We start from the raw sequence: 22617 nt of genomic DNA on the forward strand, positions 1-22617 counted from the left end.
GGACCCTGCTGTTCACTCAGTTCGTTGCCAGCGAGCTTTGTACAATATTACAACTAGTCAGTGACGTGACAACATTGCTTTATCCTGACATGCTTGATGATTCTTTGGAAGCATTTCCATCCCAGAAATATCAACGTTCTCACCTACTTCATGTTAAATCATTCATCTACCTTCCCTACACATTTGGAGGAGCTGTGAGTAAGGCAACGAACAGAGAAAAACACTGTCAATGAAATGAGGAGGTCACGATTCTGAGTTTGATTCTAACTAAACAAATCATGTACTTCTCTGAGCTGGCTCCCTCCTCTGTAACACAAAAATGATAATCAGGTCTACCCCCACGTGATTGTTACTAAGGATCAAATGAGACGATGGTTGTGGGTCAAAGTGTTTCTACACACATGCTACATATCACCACCAACACCCTTTTAGAAGAAGTCACCTGCATGTTGGGCCTCTTGAGCCCTTCAGTTGAAAGTGTTATCTTTTAGAATCAGTCTGAATGCGCCCATAAATGATCAGCATCCTGACACAGAGCTTGGGATCTTAATATCCCAACGTTTCCTTACAGATCAATAACCTTATTTTATCTTCTGACATTCTTTTTTGCTGCCTTTGCTGTCTGAAGATCAGCCTTTTCTTAAGATGCCAAACAATGGGAAAATACTTTCTAACCACTTCTCCAGGGAAGACCAGAGTAATGATCATAGAGTATCAGAGGTGTTTTGTTAAATTATCATTCTTAGGGCAGCCAAAAAGAGAGTTCAGCGTGTGATGACAGAGCAGGTAAGAGCCAGCGTTCTGGACTGGGACTTTGGGTTCAAATGTTGACCCCATCCTTGATTAATTATACATTTTCCTCAAGCTGCTGACCTTACCCTTCACATGGACATAGTAACAGTAACTACCTCTTATCACATTCTACATATTTTAAGTTACTTAATGTGTGTATTTAGCACAAATACACACAAAACAGTGCATACGTGTTGGCTGTGAGTATAAAGCAGACCGAGATTCAGAAACACAAAATCACAGAAATGTAAGAACGGAGAGCATTCAGTGGTAGGCATCTGATACCCTTCACCAGAAGCCTGTCAACTATGTCCGCTTCTCCCTTTTCCCTGCCTTCCCCTTTCCCTTCACCATCACCCTCACAAATGATGTGGGCACAGGCAGCCAGCTAAGAGAGGTGACCCAACCTCTAGCACGGTGGTTTGTGGAAGGCAGCTGAGTAGAAAATGGAATGGCAATTGAATTAAGTGGGGCATTCAAATGTTGCTAAGGATACTAAGTTGATGGAAGAAAAAAGGAAAGTAAAAGCTTGGGGAAGCCATTTGGCCATGTGCCTTCAGGACAATTAAAACTTTCACATTGTTTCTCTCAATAATGACATTTCTTAGAATTCAACTGGAGGAAATAATCAAAAAAGAAGGGAAAATTACATGACACAAGATGTAGATAAAAAGGGGTCCTAGGGAAAGTAACCTCATGGGTGACCTAATCACAAATTCCCAACTGAGCGGGTCCGGTGGGGAGTCAGGCCCCGGGTCTATCACCTCTTTCGTGAGAGGTTTGAAGCCGGCCATGTCCATTGTTCTTGGGCATCTAGGATCACACACCTTTGAGATGCCAGAAGTCATAACCGCGAAGGCCTAACCACCCTCGAGAGAGCACAGGATAGTGAGTATCCTGTCATCTAAACCCGCCTTGCCTTCTCCCACCTCCATGTAATCTTCCTTACATTCCCTCCTTAATTTCAAATGCATAAAAGAAACTGCAAAACCGTCATTCTCTGGAGCATTTGAGATCTTGCTTCCTGGCAACTGTTGTCAGTTTGGGCTCAAATAAAGTCTTATACACGTTCTCTACAGGTTTGAACGTTCTTACATCAACACTTATTATGCGGACCAACTGGTTTTTACCCAATTTCATTCTATTACTATATTAACTATAGATTGAAATTCTTCTGATCCCACCTACATTTTCCCGTATGAGTTGAAGAGCAAGGAAACCGGTGGACACAAAAATAACAACAATGTCTCCTCCCTCTCTCCATTCCCACTTCCTATAGAGCCACACCTCATTTATACAACCATAGCCTTCCCTCTTCTCTGTCCGTCTGGGACAGAGACTCATGATGACCCACTATACACCACTATCCACCCACACACCCCTCCTTTCCCCTGTCCTCCTCTTCCTTCTCTCTCTCTCTCTCTCTCTCTCTCTCTCACACACACACACACACACACACACACACACACATGCTCACACACTCATGCTCACACATCGTCTGCTGCCGCAATCCCAGCTATGCTGCACGCCTGTCCCTGGGATTAGATTTGTGCCCCGTTATCTTCCCCTCCGTTTGTCCACTGGTGACTCTGAAGGCACTCAGTACAGCCTTGTCCATCCTTCTCTGAGTTGCAAGGACACAGTGTGCCTCCAGCCACTCTGCACCTCCCAGCACTCGCCTCACCCAGATTTACTGAAAAGAGTGGGTCCTGGCTCTCCCGTGTGTGGTGAGGCCAGGCTAAATGGTGGCCTTCTAATCAAAACATTTAGCTACGCTTAGTGAGCACCTACTATGTGTCTGTCAGGACCTGAGTGAGTTGCAGGGATTCAGAGATGATTGAAACTAATCACTCACCATGAGAAGCTCACAGGGGGAAAAAGGTGCATATACCGAAAATTACTATACAAACAGGCAAAGCGACAGACATAGGTGGTTACACTGTGGAGGCAGCCTCCACAGCAGACTTTGCCTCCAAGGTGGTTTCGGAAGAATCGAGAGTTCACCTGGCCAAGAAGCATACACACAAACTCGTCTTTCAGGTCTGCAGAAAACAAGGAGTTCATGGAAAACGCACCAAGGCAACAGAAGCAGAATGCACTATTCATTCCCGGCCCAAACCAAAGTTTACAGTATGCAAAGCACTATGTGATTTACAGAGATTAAACAAACCAAAGTCTCCGCCTCTAGGCACAAAACAGATTCCCTGAATATAAAGGCGAACTGCTCAGCACACACCGGATTGAGAAGGAATAAGGAAAGGGGAATTTAACTCTGGCCTGAAGTACAAAGATCGCTGGGGGAGGGAAGGAGGCGCCTCTCATTAAGGCACTGCAGGGGGTGGATGGAGGGAGGAAAAAATCAAGGTGCGGAGGTAGGTCAGCCTCACAGAGAACAGGGAAGAATGAAGCCGGGGCAGGAACTGAGGGATTGGGGCAGGAGAGGGTGGGGCCAGTGGGCTCCACCTCCTCCCCGCCTCGGACTCCCCCCACAACCTACTTTCTGCGGAGTCTGGTCCAGACAGGTGTGGGAGGAACTCCTAAGGCCGGTGAGAGGGGCGGGAGGGTCCTGGGATTGGGGCTGGGGTGGAAGGAGGAGGTCTGGCCCCTCTGCAGAGTCTGTGAGTCCTTGCTATTCAGAGTTCAGGGAACTCCTGACAGGCTGGTTTGGGGATACAGCTGCCTTGGTGCTGCTGCTGTGTTGCAAACGAAAGAAAGGCTTCTCCCTACTAACCTCGCAGCCCCGAAGCAACTCCAGGCAACTGTGGTAACTCCAGGCAGGAAACTAGAAATCTGTCTTTACTGCGTTAGGGCCAGAAGAGGATGGGAGACCCTGGCAGAGGTGGCGGGTGTAAAGAGATCAGGAGTTATCTGGGCCACTGTCACCGCCCTAGGCTTTTGTCTGTAAGATTCTCTCTCACTTAGTTGTGTCCCTGTGGCTGTGTTGGGCCTAGGCGCATTTTCTCCCTCCAACTGGAGAATGGGTTGATAGGAGGAAATAGGAAGGTGGGGTCAGACAGGGTGAGTGATGCTCCCTCCCTCCCTACTCATCCCAACAGGGTCATACTGAGGGTCTCGGACTGGGAAGCTAGAGGGTGGAGGTCCAACAAGAGCAGTAACAGAGAAAGGGCAGGGCCTGCCCCATCACCTGGATTCCAGGGGTGCCAATGAACCCCAAGGCCCCAGAGCCCGCCCAGTACTGGATCCTGGATGGTGTGTGTGGAAAGGCAGAGCTGGAAGGGAGACCACAGGGAAGGAGGAGAAAGGAAGGCAGACTGTGACCCAGTCAACTGGCATGAGGGCTGGGAGTCAGAACTCCTGCGCTGGTTTCCTGGCTAGCCCACACATACGTATACTCTGGGACAACAGTGGGATGCTAAAAAGAATTACTGGGCTGGAGAGGACCCTGCTGCTCATTTATCTGATTTGAAACCCAATAATCTGACTTGAAATCCAGAAAGGTGTCTAATATGGTTACTTTGGAGTCTGACCCAGCCACGCTGCCAATTGCTAGTTTAGACACAACAGCTGTGTGTCTCTTTGCAGGAGCCTGGGGAAGGGCCATGGTGCCCAGCCAGTGGTGGGGAAGACTGGAGAAGCTGTTTCTCTACCTGTGCTGCACCTCCTTCCTCCTGGGGCTGGCTTTGCTGGGCATACAGCCGGACATTGCCCCTGTTGCTTATTTCTTTCTGACCTCGGGTGGCTTCTTCATGTGTGCCTGCCTCCTGGCCTGTTTTCTGAAAAAGGTGTTCCAATCAGTGCAGACAGAGAACCCAGGGGCCTCCGCCAATGCACGGTGAGTTAAGGTGTGGGCAGGATTGCAGGACTTCACCGGGGATCCATTCTCCCTGTGTCCTTCTAGTCTCTTAGACATACAGGCTCTGCTTTCCTCTGTCACCAGTATCAGCGAGAGGAGGGGTCACGGGCTTGTGGAAGGGTCCTTTGTGGTAGATAGAAAGTGGAAAAAGGACACAGTTTAGGAAGCCACCAATGACCTTATTTCTCCTCCCTCAGGGACAACGAAGCCTTTGAGGTGCCCACCTATGAAGAGGCCGTGGTGTTAGAAGCACAGTGCCCCCCGCAAGAGTTGGATCAACCACCCCCCTACAGCAGTGTTGAAATCCCCCCAGGACTTGTAGACAGACAGCCTAGCCATCCAGAGGGACCCAGGACAGACAGACTGGAGAGGCGAGTGGGCTCAGAGGGGTCTATGACCCGGGGAAGCCCTGGAGGAGCTCTAATCAGCCTGCGGCTTCGGGGACCACGAGTAGTGGCCACTGTTCCTGACCTGCAGAGCTTGGGGACACTCCCCAAGTTGGAGCCGCTCCCCAAACTGGAGCCTCTTACTCCACCCCCCGCCTATGATGTCAGCTTTGGTCACCCTGATGATGACAATGTTTTCCATGACGACAACTGGACACCCCCCTAACAGAGTTTCCCAGGATATATCATCTCTCCGCACCAGACCCACTCATTTATTTGACCAGCGTTTGCCAACGCCTGCCTGCTATGTGTCAGGAACTGGACATAACAAATGGGGAATTTAACCCAGAGAGGAGTCAGGCTTAGGGTAAGCCCTTCGTAGTTGACAACATTCAGAAACCTACCCCATGTCCGATATTTCCGGAGTTAAACTGAGGGTGAGATGAGGTCGTGATGCACAGAATCTGGGGAATGAAGAAAAGAAACAACCGTTAAGTGACAGCTCTGTTGCTTCTGTTCTAGGGTGCTTTGCCTCTCTATCAGATCGCTTAGGCCTCTCCGCCATGGGAGGTATTATTACCTGCACTTGAAAAATGAGGATCCCCAGGGTCAGACAAGTGATTCCTTGCACAGGGGCACAGTACTAGCAAATAGCATGAAAATGATTTGAGCTCTGGCTCTTCTGATCCCAAAGCCCATGGTGTTCTCCGTACAAGGGAGAGGAAGCCAGGCCATCCGCACATCTGGGTCTCCGTTCGGGACCACTGCTAGTGAGAGGTGGAAGACTTCGGTGTGGACAGAATGGGGGACCCGCCGGGTCTGCAGACAGGGCAGGCTGAGGGTGACCAGGCGCAGAAGCGCACGCCCCGCCTCCTAGAGGAGCAAAGCTAATGCAAGCTGTGCGGGACCCTGCTCCACGTGGGACAGTTCCTGCCCGTGCAACGGGGGAAGCAGTGGAGCAACGCAGCCCCAGGCTGAGACTTCCCAGTTTGAGACGGGGTGGAGGGGAGGGTCAGCAGGGATAACCCTGAGCTTCCAGGCAGGGTGGCGGAGTGTCTGCATGCATGTCCACACTTTTCAACGTTTTTCACCAAGGGCCATATGCGGTAAAATACACAAACAGCCGGGCCACTCACTGGAGGTGCTGTACGTATTGCCTCACCTGGCTTATTTAAGTAAACTAAATATATTTTTGGAATTTGCTCCGGGCCAATTAACAATGGATTGCGGACCGCAGTTGGCCCGCGGGCCGCCGTGTGGACAGCCCTGGTCTAAGGAGATGCTCTTGACTCTCCAATAGGAAGCGCTGGAGCCCCCTGCAGGGCTGTCATCCCGTCAGCCCGGCACTCTGCCCTCCACCGCGTTCCCACCTACGACGGGGCGGATCCCACCTGTGCGCCCGCCTTTTCCGCTTCCGCCCACCGCGCTCTCACCCCATTGGACCGCGCGTCCAAAGCTCTGCGCGCGCGCGCCCCCTGGCGGCAGGAGGGCGGGGCAGCCTCGGTGGGGGTGGTGCTAAGGGCGGCAGCGCGCAGGCGCGGTGGGCTCCGGCGGCGGGGCTGGGATGCGGAGGCCCCGGCGCCTCTCGGGGTGTGTGGGTTGTGGGCGGTCCGCTCCGAGCCCGGGAAAAGCGAGACATGGCGACGCCGATCGCAAGCTCCCGGCCCGCCTTCCAGCCAAAGGAGCTGATGACCGCTGACAGGGGACGCAGGTGCGTGGCGGACGGTCCCAGGGCTCCCTCGTGGGGCCCGGGGCGGGAGATCGGGGTTCCAGGCGTGGGGTGCCCGCGCTTCCTGCCGAGGCGGGAGGCCGGGATGCGCCCCCAAGGGGCGCCCGGTCGGCCGGGCCTCTCCTCGGCCTCGTGCCCCGTGCGCAGAGGCCGCCCAGCCTGGAGGCGTGCACCCCAGCGGGGCTCCTTCGCGTCCCGCCTCATCTGGGCATTTAAGAGACCCTTTCCCTTTCTTCCTTTACGAGGAACCACACTCGAGCCTGATGAGACCTGCAGCCCTGGGAATTCTGCCTGATGTGCCTTTGATGTGGACTGGAGCTATCATGAGCCCTGTTGCCTGGGTACAATGGCCCGATGTGCAAAGCAGCCAGCACAGGCTGTGGGACTGGAGTGCCTACAGGACAGGGAGTGTCCCCCGGCACCTGGTGTGTGTCCTTCTCCGCCCCAGTTAAACCTTGTCATGGCAGCCGGTTCCCAGGATGGTAGTTGCCTGCCTCCTGGGCCAGAGCCAGAAGGGGAATGTAAGACCTCAGACCCGGGACCTGCATCGGGACGGAAAACCAAGGACGCCCTTTGGGTCCTTTTTCTCCACCCTCTTTCCCCTTCCAGATGTGCGCTCAAGTTCTAGATGATTTACTTTGGAAAGTGCACATTTGAGTCTCTCCGCTTACTATGGAATACAGGACAGAGCAAGTGTGGAGAAGCGATGATGGTTCAGAGGAAACCTAAGCAGCTTTTTATTGAATATTCAAATCCGAAACGTGACAGTTACCTGGAAGTCAATTAGTGAATTGTGAGTGGGATGAGATGGACTAGGAACAGGTTCTTTGGGGGCAGGGGGAAGGTTCTCTGGAGGCAAGTGAGGACCTAAAGAATGGTGTCGAGAGAGTACCAAGGGAGAAGGTTTTGGGTTTTTTTTTTAGGTTTTTATTCATCAAAAGTTAGCAGACGATACTAAAATAAGTATGGCAAAGCCTTTGACCACTAGCTTTGCACTCAAACTTTCTCCCAAGAAAATGACTGTTGCAACCAACTAAACTTGATCAAGTCTTTTGCAATAACAAGGGAAATGCAGTTGAACTAAAAGAAAGCACTGCTTTCTCTTAAAACTGGGTTACGGTGGTGCTTACTACCACACATCAAACAACTGAAAACGAATTACAAAAGTAGAACGTTGTTAAGTTTAAAATTAGTCCTTAGATTTTTGTCCTACAAAACATCTGTTCACATCAAAAGAACCGTTCAAAGGGTAATTTTTCATCAAAGGGAGGGACAAGAAAACAATACACTTTTTTCAAATCAAAACAAGAAGTTTGGTCGTTTAGCTTTGTGCATAATTAAGGCAACTGGGGCAATCAGTTACAGCTTATCTACTGGGAGGAGAAAGTTCTAATGAGGAAAAAATGCTCTGGTAAACCAGGGGAAGAAACCGAGCCGGTAAACCTGCTCTGCCTTTGGTATGTATCCTAAGGAAATAGCATCCAGCTGCATGCGATGTTATCTCGTGGTTGGCCTAATATCACGTCTTTTTACCGGAGGTCACATGTCATCATTATTATTGCCTTGGTGTGTTCTAAGGTGATTTTAAATGGGGTTTTTGATTTCTCTAGATTGCGGTGTTGTAGCAGGTTTTTACTGAAGTTTTAGGGTAACAAGAATTAAAATGGACCAGCACTGTTCCAAACCGAAACTTTAACCTAAGTTAGCTGCTTCCAATCCAGGCAATGTTTTCCTGATCACTTCCTCTGTTTTAAGGATCCCTCATGCTGTCTTTTTGGGTCTCTCTCTCTCTCAGCTCTTCCGAGACTCTGCTTTTCTCTCCTCTAACCTAGAGTTAAGCCAAGTACATCCTACAGATACATGGTGTTTCACTGATTCTAAGATGCACATTTTAACATCTTTGAAATCAGAATGCATCTTTTGGATAGGTTTTTAAATTATAAACTGAAGCTATGACCATATTCCTTTCTCACTACCATTAGGCCCTTACAGTTGTCATATATTTGGACACTGGCTAAGCAGGCTGGCGAGCTCTGGATTTATATAAACTAGGCACATAGATGTTATACATTGGAAATGGGATTCTTTTGGTTCATAAACAGAAATTGATCTCTTTCCAAAGCAATAACAAAACTAAGGAATCCTTGAAATTAAGACATCCCTAAATTACCATAATTTATCCTTTATGTGCATTACTTCTAACTGATCTCAAGGTATGGTGATTGTGTTTGTCATTGGTATTTATCTACTGTGATTTTCTGTCACACTTTCTACTTACCCAGTTCTTACAGGATTCATTATCATTTCTACTGTCATTTTGTCCTGTGGCTTTTAAAGTTTTAAAACTTTAAAAGCCATAGTTACAATTGTTATAAGTAGGCTAGACACAGTACGTGTGTGTCTGTCTCATTTATTTTCCATTAAAGCTGGCCATTGGTTTGAGTTTTTGCCAGTGTATCAAATGATTTTATTCCTCACCCAGGATGATGTTAAACTTATATCACTTTCAGCAGTCTAGATTAATAACATGAAATGTTTTCTGGAGTAACCTCCTAATTGAAATTCGTCTGTCAGAGGAATGTTCCTTCTCGTGAATACATGTGTGCTTGCTGTGTGTATGTTATCTTTGTCAAGATAGACATTTCCCTCCTCTAGACAGACCATTTGTCTCAGGTGATGTTCTCAGTTGAACATACTCAGTAAAGAATTATATACATAATTTTCTTACAGTCAGTGTGTTACTGCTTAATCCTTTGATTTTAACCAGATTCAATAAAATGTATGTGATCTTGGTTATTGTAAGTCCTGTTCTTTCTGTTCTTCCACCCCATGCCTCTTCCACTCTACTCTTCTGTACCAAATCTTGCACTTCACAGTCTTTCTCTCTGCCTTTTATCTGTAGGATATTGGGAGTTTGTGGAATGCATCCTGACCATCAGGAAGCTCTAAAAAAGAACCGAGTGGTGCTAGCCAAACAGCTGTTGCTGGGTGAACTCTTAGAACATCTGCTGGAGAAAGACATCATCACCTTGGAAATGAGGGAGCACATTCAGGTATCTGGAGGCAAAAGAGGAAAGCCAAGTGAATTGGCTGTAGAAGTAGGAGCAGAATATGATAAAGTGGGAAAAGGAGGCAGTGCCTTCCTCAGCCAATGGAAATACCCTTCTGCCCCAGAGCAGTTAGCAGAAAACAGATGTGGTTCAAGAATAACAGGAAGGGTGTCACCCGTGCATGTTTTGCCGATAAAGGGAATTCTTGAGATGGATGGTGCCATGTTTAGGAAGCTCATCTGGAGAAATACAATGATAGCTAGATAAGTAAGTATGATTTCATTTTCATTCTTGTATCATAGGCCAAAGTGGGCAGTTTCAGCCAGAATGTGGAGCTCCTCAACTTGCTGCCCAAGAGGGGTCCCCAGGCTTTTGATGCCTTCTGTGTGGCCCTGAGGGAGACCAAGCAGGGTCACCTGGAGGATCTGTTGCTCACAACCCTCTCGGGTCTTCAGCATGTACTCCCACCGGTATGGAGCCCAAGATGGGGGTGTGTTGAGAAGGGTTAGTTTGGTGGGAATGGCATTTTTGAGAAGGAGGGTGGGGAGACTAGATTTTTGTTGTATTTGGCCGGGACCATTTCCCTAAGTCCTGGTCTGAGGGTCCTGATTTCTTACAGTTGAGGTGTGACTACGACTTGAGTGTCTCTTTCCCGGTGTGTGAGTCCTGTCCTCCTCACAAGAAGCTCCACCTGTCTGCAGGTGAGAATTGATAAGCTAAAATGGGTCCCACAGATTGCTGTCCCTTTCCTTGACTGGTATCTGACTGCCCTAGCATGATACCCATTTTCTCTCATCTGGGGAACAGTTCTCTCACTGACCTATTAGAGACCAGCAGGGCAGTGTGGATGGGGTATTGCTTAGGCCTATTTGCCTTCCATCACAGATTTTTTTTAATGGTAATTAGCCCTTGGAGCTACTGTTTTCCAGCCCTGCCTGTCATGATTGGCCTGTCTGTATAAAGCTAAGTTATTTTAGAATGAGAACAGACTACATTATGGGCCACTAGCCTGCTGATTGAACTGCTTCCTGATGAGAACAAGGCTTTTATTATCTGTCTCATTCAGTCATTTAGTAGGTTTAGCATATATAGACTAAATACTTGCTGTATACAGGCTAAATAAACAGGCTCTCTGCCCTCGAGGATCTTACAAATTAGTGGAATGCAAGACCAGTAATTATTGAAAGCCCAGTACCAAAGGATGCCTGAAGTTATAATGAAGCACTAGGATTGATGGGTAGATTATATGCTAGTTTTCTGGCTTTCTGTGCCCCAGATACTGTGGAACATCCCCTAGACAACGGAGATGGTCCGTCCAGCCTTCAGGTGACGCCTTGCACTCCTGAGTTTTATCAAACACACTATCAGCTGGTGAGTCTTGCAGAGTGGCAAGAGGACAAGAGCTGGGAAATGCGATGCCCTTCCTGGCATCTAAACTTAGTTTGCACATACATTTCCTCCCTGCTTTATTAGTCAGGAGCTCTTTGCTAATGGAGCGTCTCCTGTGGGCATTTCTCTCTTTTGACCTGGTGGGGTTCAGAAGAAGAATTTATGTCTTTGTGTTCTGAAATGTCTCATCTGGTGGGGGAGGCATAGTTTCTGTCCTCAGGAAGCTCATGGTCTAATTGGCCTCCCCTCCGCAGGCCTATAGGTTGCAGTCTCAGCCTCGCGGCCTGGCCCTGGTGCTAAGCAATGTGCACTTCACTGGAGAGAAAGACCTGGAATTTCGTTCTGGAGGGGATGTGGACCACAGCACTCTAGTCGCCCTCTTCAAGCTCTTGGGCTACAAAGTCCACGTTCTCCTTGACCAGACAGCACAGGTACAGGAGGCAGGAAATGCTGCCATGTACATTAGAGGGCCGGGCAACACTGGGGCCAGAAACATCTGCTCTTACATCTGCTTCTCTCCCTCCGGGGATATGTCGCACTAGAGTTAGAGCCTCTCTTTCCCTTTTTACTCATTCTGTTCTGCCTCCCGCTTTGCAGTGTAGTTTAAAAAGAACAACAACTAGGTAGGGCCAGGCAGCTGCTTCTCAGGGTAGCTGTCCTCTCCCTGAGAAATGCAAGTCCAGGGCTGGGTTTTCACTTTTCTGTGTTCGGCAACTTGATTCCCTGTTACACAGGAAGTGAGGAGACGCTGAGAGTCACCCAACCGACTCAGAAAGGTATTTTTAAGCCAGGACGACACAGGACAATTATTTAGTTAATAAAAACAGGAGAGCAGTTACAGTTGTAAAGATGGCTTTGGCAGATAAAATTCTTACACATGAAAGTTCGCTGCAATTGCCCTTCTAAATACCATTTTGTGACAGTTTAATGAATTAACATGGAAAAATTCCTTATTTTTATCAGTTGTGTGTCCACAAGGCAGATCTTAAGGTAGATTCCTCCTGAACTCGATTCCTGCAGATTGTAAGCATTTTCCTGATGGGTTATTCCCCGTTAACCTCGATTATAAAGTATACATTCCTGACTTTGTTACCTTTAGGTGTTTCTGCTTTGAAATTGATAATAGCCTGTTGGTGAAATGATACTATTAATAGTGCTTCATTTTGATTCCAGAATAATAGTACTTTCCTAAACTTGCCTTTGGGAAAGTCAGTGGTAAAATGAATGTTTCTAGGAGATTCCCTTTAATCTGTTGAGGTTGGTGGGGGTGGGGAGGTCTTTGTTTCGTCTTCAACATTGTCTGTGGTCTCTGTTTCTCATCTGGCTTGCTTCTGTGAGGAAAGTATGTATTTGATATACTTTTGGTAAGGCTGGTTTCCACAGTAGGTACTCATATTGTTCTTTACATGCTGTTTTGCCAGCTTTCCAGTAACAGCCCATGCAAAGAAGTAAACCCACCCTTGCTTCAAAGCCATGGCTGAAACAGCTGCTTTAGTCACCAAGTATAAGTAGGTTATACGCTTTCCCCTGAGGCCTGCTGGGCGTGAAGGGAATACGGGTGGGATATCAGCCGTAATTCCTCCTGAAGGAAACCTATTAGAAAGTCACTTAAGAAAGTGAATACTCCATATGTTTTCTTACAGGTTTTGGTCCAGTCATTCCTTTTACTAGGAATTTATTATGTCCTGGTTTTCTAAATTGTATGTAGTCGATAAGGGAGCTTACATTGATGATAGAGAAAGATACAATTGTGAATCACCAAGTCAGCTGTCTATTACTGTTTTTCAGAGACAGTCAATAGATTTGATGGACCTATGACCCCACTTGACAAACACCATTGCTCTTTATGCTAAACCTGATGCCGAGTCAAGGACCTGTTGGATTCTCATTCTCTGGTTCCATTGGTCTATAACTGGAATTGCAGTAGCATTAAGTTTTGAGTACCTTAAAATGGGGAGAATTACGTTAGGTATCAGAGATTTCAAAAAATGTGGACCTTAAGTTCAAGGGATCTCAGATACATAAGAAGGTATTGACATCAGCAGAAAAGGAAGTATGTCCCCTTATATTCCCAAGGACCCAGCAGGATTAGAGACAGTGTCTTCTATAGTCGTTAAGAGGAAGAAGTAAAGCATCTCCTGGGTAGATGTGGTCGAAAACATACATGGAGGATGTGAGACTTGAGCTGGCCTTGAAGGATAGAAGCTACTAAAGCAGAGAGGAGTGGGGAACGCATCCTAGGCAAGAAGGACACATTTGGATGAGAAATGTGTGTGTGACGTTAGGGCCCGAGTGGGCACGCCACGTGCCTAGGGCAGAGGAGAGCCAACAAGATGGGAGATAAAGGGACCAGGGTGCACAGCGCCTTCCTTGGGTGTCTTCCCAAAGGAACCGGACATCCTCGTGTTGACAGGAGAACATCATAGTAATTCTTGAACACAAAGGTGGTGCATTCACAATGATGATTCAGGAAGATGAATGTGGTCTTCCTGGACACAGGACACCGTTGTAAAGAATGGAGTAGGGACTAGCAGCAGAGACTCCCGTTTGGAGTTAATATTATAATGCCAGTCAGACATGATGAGGGCCTGGGCAGGTTAGTGGACCAATAAGTGGGAAAGAATGTGTGTGAAAATAGTCTAATGGCATGAAGTACTTTCAGTGCTTGGTGATTGAATGAGGACCTATAGAGAACAGTGGAAAAATTAAGGAATTGAGGCCCTGAGAGGAAGTCAGGAGCAAAGATGTAAATTTGGGAATTACCTGGGTAGGAAAAATACTTAATGAGAGGGTATGAGATCTTTGAAAGAGAGATTTAGAGTAACGAGAGCGAACGGTTTAGGCCTGAGCCTTGGGATACAGTCCTTCATGTACCCTGATCCTCAGCTCTGGAGACTCAGAAATGGGAGGGGATTATTGCAGAACTAGTTTCGGACAGTAGCCAAACTCTGAGATACAGTTACAAGCAGGTAATCGCAATGAGTATAATAATTTGGTGCATTGGGCACCTGTACAAAGTACTTTCTTCCTGGTAGAACCTCTCAAGACACTCAACTCTTTGATCACATAATTATTTGGTGAGCAAAGAAACAGAATCAAAACAATTAAGATCCTCTCTTTTTTCCTTCTTGACTTTAGAGATAATTCCATTTACCAACTGGAAATAGTATATAGTCTTAGACGATACTCTTCCCTGCATGGGGCTGGAGAGCACACTGGTACCCACTGCTCACGTAGGCTTCCAGTTTTTCTCTTTGTCATCAAGTCTCTTCTCATTGCGTCTCCCTCATGAAGTTGCTGGTTATAGAATTACAGTTTACACATATGAGGGAATAAGATACGTTTTCAGTGGCAAGTTTTCTCTTACCATGTGGTATTGGTTTTTAACTTGAATTTGGGTCATAGACTGCTTTGAGAATGTAGGAACAAGTTATGGGTCATTCCAGGAAAATGAGTTGCCCACAAAATTTTGCATGTAATTTCAGAGGGTTCACAGGTTATTCTCTTCTTCTGTGTCCTCCAGCCAAAAACACACACACAAGAGTTGAGACTATTTATAGAAGTACGGTAATTTTATCAGAAATACATCTACAAATCCTATTTTAAGTGGTGCTACCTTTGGAAAAATTCTCCCAAGTGACTAATCCCCATTAATTGAATGGTTTAGTCTTATTAATTCAGTTAGAAAGTGTGTGTTCTTACCTTGGGCTTTCTTGTCTTCAGTTTACTTACCTATGATCTCTCGTAAGTTTAGAAGGCTCGTGAGTAGGTGCCAAGCATGTTTTTATTCCCTTCTTCACGCAAACTTAATTTCAGCTGTTATATGTTAAATGATAGTATGGTCCTCTTTGGAGGAGCGGTCATACTTGTGTATTCTCTTGAGGTTATATATTCTCGAAATAAATGACTTGGGTATCTTTTATTACCTTAAGATTTCCAGTGTCGTGGTTGGCTTATACATGCTTTCTCAATAGAGCCAGTTACTCCATTGTCAGATTAAGTTGGAGACTTTCAAGTCTTTGATATAATTAAGTCTCAGTTAGCTAGTAAAGAGTACAGTTGACCCTTGAACAATGTGGGTTGGAACTGCGTGGCTCCACGTATATGCAGATTTTTTTCAGTAAATGTCCAGTGGGCCCTTTGTTTCCCTAGGTTTTTGCATGCGCAGATTCATCCCACCTCGGATAGGAAACAGTATTTTCAGTCCGCAGTTGGGAACCCGCAGATGAGGAAGGCCCGCTGTGTGCATTCTTCTGCGCTAATTTATGGAAGCGATCTGAGCATCGCTTGTCGGTATCCGCAGGGGGTCCAGACACCAAAGAAAAGCTTATATTGGTGCTGACTACAGTGAACAAGGCTAACAGGTGTCTGTTCTCTAGGAAATGCAAGAGAAACTGCAGGATTTTGCCCGGTTCCCCGCTCACCGTGTCACGGACTCCTGCATAGTGGCCCTCCTGTCTCACGGCGTGGACGGTGGCGTCTACGGTGTGGACGGCAGACTGCTTCAGGTGCGTGTAGCCTTGTGGCCGACGTGAGTCCGGCTCAGGCACGTCCCCCCGGGCCGACCTGCCGGTCCTGTGCTGTCTGTAGGGCTAGGACGTCTGAGTGACTGCTTACCTTCCCTTCTCCCTCCTTTCTTTCTGGCAGCTGCAAGAGGTTTTCCAGATCTTTGACAATGCCAACTGCCCGAGTCTACAGAACAAGCCGAAAATGTTCTTCATCCAGGCCTGCCGTGGAGGTGAGTGTCCTGGCCGTGCAGTTCCTGGGTGGTGGCTCCTGGCCAGCCTTCCACCAGCTCTCACTTTGCTGTTTGCTCCTCTCAGGTGCTATTGGAACCCTTGGGCACCTCCTTCTGTTCACTGCTGCCACCGCCTCTCTTGCTCTGTAAGTGTCTCCCAATGCATGGGGTGTGCTGGGACTTGGGCAGCCACGGCTCTCAGGTTGATCAGCTGTGTGCACCGCCATGTGCTGTTCTCAAGGCTCTGTCAGTGTCTCTGCCCTCTTTGCTGAGGATGCCGACATTTCTGTGCTTCTTCATAACCCTGATGCGGTTTGTTGTTACTCCTTCCAGTTCCGGGTTTTCTATCTGTCTCTTCTTCCCGTTTCTGTCCCTCTCGCTTTTAGCCCCTTCTTCTTTTCCTTTCTCCATCTCTCCTCTCTCTTCCCACTTTCTCCTTTTTCTTTTCTTTTCGCCCAGCCTGCCATTCTTGCCTCTGTTCTTCTCCTCTTCATCATTCGTGTGCCATGCAGGATGGCAGTACGGAAGCCCAGGTCAGCCCTTGACTTTTCCTGTTTCATCCGTCCTTCCATCCCCTTCTTTCTCGCATGCAGTCTGCGTTACCCCTTTCAGAGCCAGGACTCCATGAGTAGGCGCAGAAGACACGCAGGCATGCTTCTCATCCGGGAGGAAAGCAATAATAATTAAAAGCTCTAACTTTGGAGTCCACTTCTGCCTCTACCACTGACTAGTTATGTCAAGTTAGAGAAGATACTTGATGTCCCTCCACCTTCACTTCTTCAAAGTAAAATATAGATAATCATCAAGCCTACTTCAGAAGGTTGTTGCGATGACTAAATGAATTAATACATACTAGTATGAAGGGCTTACTTAGCACAGGGCCTGGCTCAGTAAATCCACAAAAAATGCCAGCTGTGTCTGTTCTAACATGATCTGTGCCCTCACAGGGCACTGTTTGGTTTAAAGGTGACTTAAAATATTGAAAAAAAATTTTCAATCTGTTGTGTGATCAACAAATGTAAATGGCTAATGATGTTATTATTCTCCTAATGTCACCAAAGCATATTATTTATTAAGGTCCTACAATACAACTAGGACGACGTTAGTTACTAATCACAAAAGCAAAAGCAAATGTGGTTGGTCTCTCTCTCTCTCTCTCTAAGGAGCCTACTATTTAGTAGGAAAATAAAGCAAATATACATGAAGTAGCTTGAATATAGTTCAAAGGCCTCGAGTAAGCAAGGCTGAAAGTGAGATGCGCACTGTACATATGAAGGAGTAGGCAGCAAGAAACAGTCATTTTAACTCAGCTTAGTTTGAACGGATTTTGTGGAGCAGACTTCAGTTGGACCTAAAATGATAACATTTACGTAGGTGTGGAATAGCAGATAGACCATTTTAGGGGGAGAGGGGAAATACAATATGACAAGCACACAAGATTAAAAGGATGCCCTCTACCCCCCCCAAAAAAAAAATGGTGTGCTGAGTCAGAAGTATGCCCTAATCTAACGAAAAAAAAACAAGCTTCTAGAAGGACATCGTGAGATGTAGCTAAACTACATGAGGTAGAGCCAGCTGATTATGAACCTTTAGCCACGACTCAGATTATGGACTTCAACAGATAACAGTATGGAGCTGTTGGGAGCTTAAGAAAAATCATGTGATGAGGTTTTTTTCTGGGACGGTTACCATGGCAGGGAGCTGCACTAAGAAAAGAGTATGTGAGGGTAGGAACTTTTTTATTCACCTGCTGTACTCCTAGGCCTGGAACACTGCCTGATACGTGGTAGCACTTAATAAATGCGGAATGAATGGATAAAAATTAACCTGCCTAAAAAAGTTGTGGTAGTAATGTAAATAACAGATAGGAGAATATTGTGAAGGAAGAGCCAATGACATTTATTGATTAATAGATCTGCGACATGAAGGCAAGAGAGGAGTTTCCTGTCTCCTGAGGGAAACAGTCAGCTTGGCCTCGTTCCTTTGGGAGGTGTCACCAGCAAAATAAAACGAAATAAAAACATTAGTGATCATTTTCTCCTCCCATATTCAGCAATATATGCAATACTAGATGTGGCTAGGGAGAAGTTGCTCTCTTTGGGGGTAATCTGAACCTTCTCTCTGCCATGAAATCCTTCAGGGGAGTGACTGGTAGCCAGCTGTTCCGTTGAAAACTTGATCTCCCCTGTCTCCCACTGTATTTCAGTTAATATGATTGATGTCTGTAAAAGTACCACTTACCCCAGTTGACTGGCTCCTTAGCTGGAGTGTGAGCTCCATGAGGACGGGACTTTGTCTTCACCATGTCCCTAGGGCTTAAAAACAGTGCCTGGCACATGGCAGTTGCTTGATGAATTTTCATTGGATTGACGAGTCTCGGTTGTTTTCTCCACCATTCTTCAAGCTTCACTTACCTTTTAGGCTCTCTTGAATGTTGCATGGAGCAGGAAACATAAAAGAGCATACTCTTATCTATGGTGTGATGAGCTGTGTGTCCTCCCTATCTCTCCTACCGACAGCACCTCTGCCACCCCCCAAATGAAACAATATCAACATAAGAATATGTCTGGGGGTAGACAAAGCCTGAGTCAAGAGGTTAGGCGTGTGCTTAGGTTATTTTGAGAAGCTACTGCTAAAATGGAATAATAGTGTTCTTTTTTGATTGTATAGGACAAAATAGTCAAATTATCCCAATTTTAAGTTTTTACTCTTTAAATGTCTCTTAAATCTTGGATGCCTGCTACAGTTTGGCTTATGACATTAATAAACAAGTAAGTGATTTAAAAATACCAAAAATGCCTTAGAAACATCTGGTCATGCTTAGTTTTAAATCTTTTTGTCAATACACAGGTTTGAGGTGACTTTTATACAGCATACGTGTAGTAATCATACTTTGGGCTTATTAACTTGTTTTTCCTTTTATCATAAAAGTCAAAATATCAATATTTTGTTGCATATTGCAACAAAAAGCACTGTGGCTTCCAGGTACACCATTCCATGAACAAATAAATCACGGACAGACAATTTTTAGCTCTTTATAAGGAGTATTGGATTCAGCACGTTCCCTGTCACACACAGAATGGACAAAGCTCAGACTGGATGTGTGCACCCCCTGAGTGACAGATGCCTTCTGGGGGAGGCATGGGAGTAATGATTTTTGTTTTTGTTTTCTTAATTCATCAAACATAGGTTGGAGGCAATAGCTGGAAATGACTCTTCCCAGTCAAGGTTGTAAAGGGAACTTGGGCTTGCCTGTGACGGGCCCAAGAGAGATGGGAAGAAATAACATCTTTGGCCATTCTGTCTGCCTTCCTACAGATGAAACAGACCGTGGGGTCGACCAGCAAGACGGAAAGAACCACGCCCCGTCCCCTGGGTGTGAGGAGACTGATGCCGGTCGAGAGGACTTGCTGAAGATGCGCCTGCCCACTCGCTCAGACATGATATGTGGTTACGCCTGCCTCAAAGGTATTTGGAGTTCCAGAAGCGTAATCCAAATGTTACACTCTTGCACCTTTTCGTGCAGGGCTGTCTGGCCGGGGAGGGTCCGATGTGCCATGAAAGTCTAATTTGGGGTGTCCCACAACCTTCACACGGGTTACTGTTTCCTGGTTGCAGGGACGGCTGCCATGCGTAATACCAAACGGGGCTCCTGGTACATTGAGGCCCTCGCTCAAGTGTTCTCTCAGAGGGCTTGTGACATGCACGTGGCCGATATGCTTGTGAAGGTACGTCGCTCAGTCTGGCTCCGTGAGCCTTTTGCACCTCCCTCCCACGGTGTTCCCCCTTCTTCCTCCCTTGCACTATTTTTCACAGTCTCCACTCTTCCTCTTGTGCTGCCGGTATCATGAGAAAACCCGATTCTCAGACTTCGGATCCTTGGTTTCTACCTTTCCAGGTGAATGCACTTATCAAGGAGCGAGAAGGCTACGCCCCTGGCACGGAGTTCCACCGGTGCAAGGAGATGTCTGAGTACTGTAGCACTCTGTGCCGTCACCTCTATCTGTTCCCAGGACACCCTCCCACGTGATGCCACTTCCCTGTCATTCATGCCAGATTGAGGCCACTGGATCACAGGAGGCATGATGGAGCCTTTTCAGGGTTACAGTTTCTGTTCTTCCCCCTCAGGGATTGGGAGTCTCCCGGGCAGGTTTCACATGCCCGTGGCCTCCGTTGGGTTTGGGACTGCAGGCCGGCTGCTGTGTGACACTCTCCCTGTGGAACCGGCCCTGGCTGGACTGGTTGCCAGGAGCGTTTGGCTGCAGTAGAGGAGCCTGGCAAAAGACGTTGTGAATGCGGTGTCTCTGTGGGGAGAGGGCATGTGGGTTTCCTCAAAGTATGTGCTCACTTCCTGCCCCGAGGCTTTTGTAGATGGCACGTTGGCCATTGCTTTTATTACGTTAGTTAAGATAGCTCAGTGGTCATCTGTCTTTCCTTTCATATCCCAACCCATTTTGTCCCAGAGTGAGTTTGGAAGGCGTCCTAATGTAATGCAGGCATTTTTCATTTGGCTTTGAAAGAGCAAACAGGATTAGAGACGCTGAGTGTGCGGAAACGACCTGTGCATTCCTTCCGTGTGGCAAGGCCACCCACTGATGGGACAGTCTTCTCAGTGCCCCTTGGGGCTCCTTTGGACTCAGGGAGTCCAGGCTTTCAGCAGAGGGGAGTGTTTGGACGCCTGTGTCTGGAACTGGTCGATCTTTGCCGTGCAAGTTCCAAAAATCTATTCATTGGTTCTTTCTCTGAGTGTTGTTGCTGAAACGAGCCTGGCAGAGTGCCAGCAGAGGCCGATAAGGGCGGTATGCTTCTTCATACTCTACCCTGCCACCTGGTCTTCTATTTCTTCCTATGAAGTGTTCCTTTCTGTAAAACCTTCCGAGTTATCTGTCTGCTTCCTGTTTGCTCCTTTTCCTTCATTTCATCCTGTTTACTGCTTCCGTGAAATCTGTCTACAATCCTACTCACTTGGGTTGTTTGGCTGCTCAGAGATGTGATAATGTACATTGTTCCTGCTTTCTGTTTCAGTGTTAAATCCCCTTTTGATATTATATATGCCCTATGTCCCCTTCCAACTAAGTCTGTTTCCAGGAGGCCGTTGTCATATTGCTGTCCATGTTACTTGTTTCCCGTGGAAGCCTTTTTTGTCTGTGCTTGTATGCAACGTGCCTGTTCTTGGAGGCTTTCTCTTTTACTTCCATTTTTGCCCGCTCCAATCTAGTGTCTGTATGACAGGTTTTGGTTTGGGGTTTTTTAATAGAAATCTGATCACGTTATTTCCCTGTTTGGAACCCTTTGGTTTCCCACTGCACCTCACATAAAATCCAAACTCCAGGAACTTGGCCAACAGGGTCCCTGCCTTCCCCCTCAAACCTCATTACGTGCTGCTTTTTCTCTTAAGCGACAGCCCCAGTGGTTTCCTCAGTTTCCAACGTTCTGAGCTCTTTCCTGTCCTGAACCACTCTCAGGGTCTGCCGAGCGCCACTCCTCACCGCTCTCGGTGGCTTGCTTATTCCTCAAGTTGGAGCTGAAATGCCTCTTTCTTCTGGAGGCCTCCCAAGCCGTTTTCTCTAAATGGCCTTCTGTGTTTCTTCATTACTATGTCCTGCTTGATCCCTCCATTGTATTATACTTTTCACACTCTTATCATGATAGATTTGCTTGCTTCACTTGGTCATTCCTGTCTCCTCTACTAGGTTGCAAGCTCCAGGGCCAAAACCTTGTCTCTCTTGTTCACCTGTATGTGTGCAGTGCCTGGCACATGGCCGGTCTTCGGTAAATGTTTGCTGAAGGAAGAAAGGGAGAAAGCAAGCAACCGTAGGTAGAAGACTACTTTTTGACAATACACACAGTTTGGTGTTTGTTCTTGTGTGTTGTTTTATCCACTGGTGGTGTTAGCTCCTGAAGACACATGTCACAAGTGCGACAACTTCTCCACGTGTCCCCCGTGCCTGGCGCCGTGCTTGGCTTGTACCCAGTCAGCACTTCTGGTGCTCAGTAAATACCGTTCTGTGAGCCAGGAGGATCGGAGACGTGTGGCCAGGTCCTATCTTGCGTCCTTATCTCATGGAAGTAGTATCTGGATGACAACCTTTCCAGTTCCCACTGCCAGGATGTATTGCCATCAGGTGCCAAATAAATTCTCGTATTTATTAGTGATGTGTGCCTGATGTCTCTGTAGATAATCGCATGAAGCCCACGTGTTTTTATTTTCTTAGCCCCTTACCACATTCCTCACCACCTCATCAGGCATACCCCTTCTTCTTTGGCTTCCAGATCTTTTTTACATGTACAGGTCCACGCCTGAGATGAATCCATTTTAAGCTATGGAACGAAGGCTGGAGAAACGTTGGGCTGGAATAGGATGGTAATGGGGATTATAGAATTGCTTACCTCACGTGGTCCACTTTGGATTTCAGGTTTTCTAGGGTGGGCACAGGTTGTGAGAGCATTCTTGGGCAGCCAGGACACGATCTAAGCAGTGGGCTGCGTGAGTTGGGGAGCCATTGGGGTGCGGTGTGTCCAAACCACATGCTGGAGAGGCAAGCACGCAAGTGTGGATGGGCTACGGAGGTTCAGCAAGAGATGGAACCTGTAGGAGCGGCGGTGGGACTGGGGGCCAGTCGTGGAGAAAGAGCAAGAGGCACTGAGTCACATCACAGGTGCAGGCAGCGCTGAGGGCACACGGCATGAGGACCGACGGAACCAGTCGGTTGTGCTGT

The 22617-nt window shown here is 47.2% G+C and overlaps 2 protein-coding genes across 6 annotated transcripts; both read left to right on the plus strand.

The window, feature by feature from the left end:
• Positions 1–4259: 4259 nt before the first annotated feature.
• TMEM139 (transmembrane protein 139) lies at positions 4260–6139 on the plus strand (the record flags this gene model as incomplete). Its single annotated transcript, XM_081038656.1, has 2 exons — positions 4260–4585; positions 4804–6139. 2 exons carry the CDS (start codon positions 4260–4262, stop codon positions 5216–5218), a joined length of 741 nt encoding a protein of 246 aa, XP_080894782.1. The 3' UTR covers positions 5219–6139.
• Positions 6140–6494: 355 nt separating this feature from the next.
• Positions 6495–22053, plus strand: CASP2 (caspase 2). 5 transcript variants are annotated; one of them, XR_013992581.1, is made up of 13 exons: positions 6504–6703; positions 6967–7146; positions 9624–9774; positions 10074–10241; positions 10391–10472; positions 11048–11142; positions 11415–11591; positions 15540–15668; positions 15808–15898; positions 15984–16044; positions 19217–19366; positions 19517–19626; positions 19797–22051. XR_013992581.1 is itself a non-coding variant. In XM_081038362.1 (12 exons), the coding sequence occupies exons 2-12, from the start codon at positions 7076–7078 to the stop codon at positions 19926–19928; spliced, it is 1356 nt and encodes a 451-aa protein (XP_080894488.1). In that variant the 5' UTR covers positions 6504–6703; positions 6967–7075; the 3' UTR covers positions 19929–22053. The 5 variants fall into 5 exon arrangements, 3 of the variants coding, with proteins under 3 accessions (XP_080894487.1, XP_080894488.1, XP_080894489.1); XR_013992580.1 differs by lacking the exon at positions 6967–7146 and having other exon boundaries at positions 6495–6703; positions 19797–22053; XM_081038362.1 differs by lacking the exon at positions 15984–16044 and having other exon boundaries at positions 19797–22053.
• Positions 22054–22617: the final 564 nt, after the last annotated feature.

The sequence above is a fragment of the Rhinolophus hipposideros genome (assembly GCF_964194185.1).
Source record: "Rhinolophus hipposideros genome assembly, chromosome: 25".
NCBI classification, from domain to species: Eukaryota; Metazoa; Chordata; class Mammalia; order Chiroptera; family Rhinolophidae; genus Rhinolophus; species Rhinolophus hipposideros.